The 6,000-nt window shown below is 47.6% G+C and overlaps 1 protein-coding gene across 1 annotated transcript in view; it reads left to right on the top strand.

Moving 5' to 3' along the window:
• The first annotated feature begins 290 nt into the window (after nt 1-290).
• The window catches only part of LOC106596897 (collagen alpha-1(XI) chain), a 185,012-nt gene continuing 179,302 nt past the window's right edge, over nt 291-6,000 (top strand). Inside the window, exon 1 of the mRNA XM_045714451.1 lies at nt 291-685. Within this exon, the coding sequence (XP_045570407.1) occupies nt 571-685 (115 nt within the window). The 5' untranslated portion in view covers nt 291-570. The remainder of the gene's footprint in view (nt 686-6,000) is intronic.

The raw sequence follows: 6,000 nt of genomic DNA, 5'->3' as shown, positions 1-6,000 counted from the left end.
CGTCATTGTCTCTCCCTCTGTCCCTCCATCGATCTCCGTATGACAGTACGATATGAAGAATATTACATAACGGATGCGACTCCTAATCAATGCTCCCAACACCTTCTTGTAAACTAAGGACGTCTGGCCACTCTTGAATGACAGATGGTTGGACGGGACCAGGAGTTAATTTTCCAGCATGGTGATTCGCTAAAACGGAACATTTTCCATGTCAGTTTCCTGCCAGTCGCGGTTCAGAGGTTCGTGCCGCCTCCCTCCAGACTGCGCGCGCGGCTCTCGGAGCAATCGAATTGTCTCCGGTACTTTTCTGAACGCCCGTACACCTTCAGTCTAAGGGCTGGGGATAAGGGAAAGAGGAGCAAGAGGCCCAGTTTGGCTGTAAAGAAGAAACTAGTTCTGTTTTTCACTTATGGCTTTGTTGTAGTAACAACAATTACCAACAACACACCGTTATTTTTTTTAATATTTTTTTTTTTGTGGATTTGTGGAAGGAAAAGGACCCACATTTTGTTCTGAAAGGTCGCCCGTTTTTTTTTTTTTCAGAAGTTTTGTGGCGCTGAGTGAGAAACCATGGAGATGCAAATATGGTCCACAAGGTGGAAAACCAAAAAGTGGCTTTTGAACCCCACTCTAACTACTATCGTCACTCTCACTGTCCTTCTGCAAGCCGTCAATGTCCAATCAGGTAAGTATCTGTCATTGGCGGAACCGTTCACCTCTCAAACTGTCCCTGATGTTTCTAAGGGACGTGCAGGGACATCCTTTCGCCTCAGGATTGGGTTTATCAATTGATTACATCGTTTCAGTAGGGCCAGTGTTTCTGCTGATGTTGACAGCAAACTGAAAGAAACATTTAGATAACGAATGTCATGCCAGTGTCTAAAATGCATGACTTATTAAGTGTCACCACATGTGAATCCATTATCAAATATAAGAACTTTTCAAATATGGCCAGTGCCACAATTTTTTTATAAATATATAATGTGTTTGTGTGTGCGTGTGTGTAAATCGCGATGTGAAATCCTCTCGTTAACCTACGTTTCAGCCAGTGATGCTACCGCCATTCAGCAGTGAACACCCAGCGGTACCCGTACAGGTGCTCTTCAACGATCCTCTACATTATACCGCTCCACTCTTTGCGTGATCCCCCCCCCAAAAAAAAACTAGCGGCTCGTACGTGGCATTCTGTTGTGGAGGTATTACCCATCAAACTGTTACCATGCCGCTCTCATGCGGATGTTTTAAATGGTTTAGCCAGACAAATAGGCTTTGTTTGTCCCCGTGGTGCGCTGTAATGTGGACACAGCTATCTAGAGAGGAATTCCATAGGGGTTTTAAGGTAGCAATCTCACACCTCGGCGATAGAATCCTGTAGCCACTGCATAGCTTTTGATACGGATAACGTCCGAGTATTGATACGGTTAACGTCAGAGTATATTGATACGGCTATCTCAACTTCCCATAGGAACCGCGTAATACGGACGGCTATGACTTTTACGCGTGAGTGTGTAGAGTTTGGTAGACTGCATAGCAGCCGTAGGCGCTCGGTGGTTTAAAACTGAGACAGATGTTTTATAACTTTCCACACATGAATTATTACCTGGAACTATATGCTGGTTTTGAAATGTATCAATTGATTTCACCTATTTTATCTTGCCAATACGATTTAAAAAAAAAATACATTTTAACGTCACTCTCTTCCAAACTATCTGTCAATGATATGCCGCAGCCCCGTGACATCCTCGATGTGTATGTCTGCAATTCACTCAATTTGCCTAATTTTGGAGGCATTTTCCTATATGGTTTACAGGGTATTTTAAAGTGATTCATAGACTCTTCACACAAACTGTATGAGGCACTGTTGTTCCATGCGAGAATATGCTACTGCCTATAGGTAGTACTGTAGCCTATGGGGCGATGCTCTCTCTATTGTAGGAGTGAAATACATTTAGAGGCCAGAAGTAGAAAACACCGTTTCTCCACTCTACCCTGGTTACCACTAAGCCCAATAACTCTCCACTCTACCCTGGTTACCACTAAGTCCAATAACTCTCCACTCTACCCTGGTTACCACTAAGTCCAATAACTCTCCACTCTACCCTGGTTACCACTAAGCCCAATAACTCTCCACTCTACCCTGTTACCACTAAGCCCAATAACTCTCCACTCTACCCTGGTTACCACTAAGCCCAATAACTCTCCACTCTACCCTGGTTACCACTAAGTCCAATAAGTCTCCACTCTACCCTGGTTACCACTAAGCCCAATAACTCTCCACACTACCCTGGTTACCACTAAGCCCAATAACTCTCCACTCTACCCTGGTTACCACTAAGCCCAATAACTCTCCACTCTACCATGGTTACCACTAAGTCCAATAAGTCTCCACTCTACCCTGGTTACCACTAAGCCCAATAACTCTCCACTCTACCCTGGTTACCACTAAGCCCAATAACTCTCCACTCTACCCTGGTTACCACTAAGCCCAATAACTCTCCACTCTACCCTGGTTACCACTAAGCCCAATAACTCTCCACTCTACCCTGGATACCACTAAACCCAATAACTCTCCATTCTACCCTGGTTACCACTAAGCTCAATGTCTCCACTCTACCCTGGTTACCACTAAGCCCAATAACTCTCCACTCTACCCTGGTTACCACTAAGCCCAATAACTCTCCACTCTACCCTGGTTACCACTAAGTCCAATAACTCTCCACTCTACCCTGGTTACCACTAAGTCCAATAACTCTCCACTCTACCCTGGTTACCACTAAGCCCAATAACTCTCCACTCTACCCTGGTTACCACTAAGCCCAATAACTCTCCACTCTACCCTGGTTACCACTAAGCCCAATAACTCTCCACTCTACCCTGGTTACCACTAAGTCCAATAAGTCTCCACTCTACCCTGGTTACCACTAAGCCCAATAACTCTCCACACTACCCTGGTTACCACTAAGCCCAATAACTCTCCACTCTACCCTGGTTACCACTAAGCCCAATAACTCTCCACTCTACCATGGTTACCACTAAGTCCAATAAGTCTCCACTCTACCCTGGTTACCACTAAGCCCAATAACTCTCCACTCTACCCTGGTTACCACTAAGCCCAATAACTCTCCACTCTACCCTGGTTACCACTAAGCCCAATAACTCTCCACTCTACCCTGGTTACCACTAAGCCCAATAACTCTCCACTCTACCCTGGTTACCACTAAACCCAATAACTCTCCATTCTACCCTGGTTACCACTAAGCTCAATGTCTCCACTCTACCCTGGTTACCACTAAGCCCAATAACTCTCCACTCTACCCTGGTTACCACTAAGCCCAATAACTCTCCACTCTACCCTGGTTACCACTAAGCCTAATAACTCTCCACTCTACCCTGGTTACCAGTAAGTCCAATAAGTCTCCACTCTACCCTGGTTACCACTAAGCCCAATAAGTCTCCACTCTACCCTGGTTACCACTAAGCCCAATTACTCTCCACTCTACCCTGGTTACCACTAAGCCCAATTACTCTCCACTCTACCCTGGTTTCCACTAAACCCAATAACTCTCCATTCTACCCTGGTTACCACTAAGCTCAATGTCTCCACTCTACCCTGGTTACCACTAAGCCCAATAACTCTCCACTCTACCCTGGTTACCACTAAGCCCAATAACTCTCCACTCTACCCTGGTTACCACTAAGCCCAATAGCTCTCCACTCTACTCTGGTTACCACTAAGCTCGATGTCTCCACTCTACCCTGGTTACCACTAAACCCAATAACTATCAACACTACCCTGGTTACCACTAAGCTCGATGTCTCCACTCTACCCTGGTTACCACTAAGCCCGATAAGAGTTGTTGATGGAAAGAGTTCTCTCATCTATGTCTACCCCCTCCTCACCCTTCTTTAAACTAGCCTACAGTATGTCTGGATCAGGATAATTGCTTATTTCCCTTGATTGTAGATATTATGAAATTAATATTGGTTAGCCATTGCTGTTATATATGTATATGTTGATTCTCTTAAGTTGACTTTGATATTGTGAGCTAAGGCAGAAAGTCAATATCAATAGCCGAACCATGCCTAAATTATTTTTGATGAGGAGTGGAATGTATTCCAAACACATCAAAGGTTGCCATGGGTTCATCGTACAGGCATTTTAACTTACAGTGTGTTTGCCTTTGCTGATTTGATGCCGACACATATTACTGTAGCCTAGGTTGATTTACATCAACTAATCAAGATATTGATTGACTACAGAACCAGTATCTTACATTTTACAGTCTAGCTGTAATTCTAAAGAGGTTTCCGTCCATGTAAGGTTTCATCTTGGGTGACATGGGGTGCGTCTGTCTGTGACGTCAGCTGATATCTATGAATTGGTGACCACAACTTCCTCTACCCAGGATGATATGCCATCTGTCTGGACAGTTCCTGTGGTGGGAATGTCCTGTGCACCCAAACCCTCCCCCCAACCATCACCTTCCTCCCCCCACCCTCCACCTTCCTCCCCCCACCCTCCACCTTCCTCTTCCCACCCTCCACCTTCCTCCCCCCAACCTCCACCTTCCTCCCCCCCAACCTCCACCTTCCTCTTCCCAACCTCCACCTTCCTCTTCCCAACCTTCACCTTCCTCCCCCAACCTCCACCTTCCTCTTCCCAACCTCCACCTTCCTCTTCCCAACCTCCACCTTCCTCCCCCCAACCATCACCTTCCTCCCTCCACCCCCACCCTCCACCTTCCTCCCCCACCCTTCACCTTCCTCCCCCCACCCTCCACCTTCCTCTTCCCACCCTCCACCTTCCCCTTCCCAACCTCCAACTTCCTCTTTCCAACCTCCACCTTCCTCTTCCCACCCTTCACCCTCCTCTTCCCACCCTCCACCTTCCTCTTCCCACCCTCCACCTTCCTCTTCCCACCCTTCACCTTCCTCTTCCCACCCTCCACCCTCCTCTTCCCACCCTTCACCCTCCTCCCCCAACCTCCACCTTCCTCCCCCAACCTCCAACTTCCTCCCCCCAACCTCCACCTTCCTCTTCCCAACCTCCAACTTCCTCCTCCCACCCTCCACCTTCCTCTTCCCACCCTTCACCCTCCTCTTCCCAACCTCCACCTTCCTCTTCCCAACCTCCAACTTCCTCCTTTTCTCTTCCCACTCACTCCTCTCCCAACCTCCACCTTCCTCTTAAATTCCTCCTCCCACCCTCCATCTTCCTCTTCCCACCCTTCACCCTCCTCTTCCCAACCTCCACCTTCCTCTTCCCACCCTTTACCTTCCTCTTCCCACCCTCCACCCTCCTCTTCCCACCCTTCACCCTCCTCCCCCAACCTCCACCTTCCTCCCCCAACCTCCAACTTCCTCCCCCCAACCTCCACCTTCCTCTTCCCAACCTCCAACTTCCTCCTCCCACCCTCCATCTTCCTCTTCCCACCCTTCACCCTCCTCTTCCCAACCTCCACCTTCCTCCCCCCAACCTTCACCCTCCCTTTGAATACATTGTAGATAACTAACAATTAGATCATTAGGAGACATTATTCCAGATAGCCTGTTGAACTAGATACCCATCCATAATGGAATACCTCACTACCACACTGGCATGGCTCATCTATCCTCTTCCGCCTTCTCCTCCTCCTCCTCTTCTGCCTTCTCCTCCTCCTCCTCCTCCTCCTCCTCCTCCTCCTTCTCCTTCTCTTCTCTTTCTCTTTCTCCTCCTCCTCCTTCTCCTCCTCTTCCACCTTCTCCTCCTCCTCCTCCTTCTTCTTCTTCTCCTCCTCCTCCTCCTCCTCCTCCTCTGTGTGTGATGTTTAAACAGACCAGAATTGTATAATGTGACTAGCAAACATTTACAGGCTTTCCAGGACACTGTAATTGTCACTTATGCTGCCAACTCTGTGTAGATGGTGACAAGAAACAGCACAGAGAGAGATTATAGCCTACATCTCATGATGTTAGGTACACCAACCCAAAGGAGCCCCAAAGCCACAGAGCCTTAAGGCA

This window comes from Salmo salar, chromosome ssa03 (genome assembly GCF_905237065.1).
Source record: "Salmo salar chromosome ssa03, Ssal_v3.1, whole genome shotgun sequence".
Lineage (NCBI taxonomy): Eukaryota > Metazoa > Chordata > Actinopteri > Salmoniformes > Salmonidae > Salmo > Salmo salar.
Note: the sequence above shows the minus strand (reverse complement) of the source record. Positions and strands in the feature narration are given on the sequence as shown.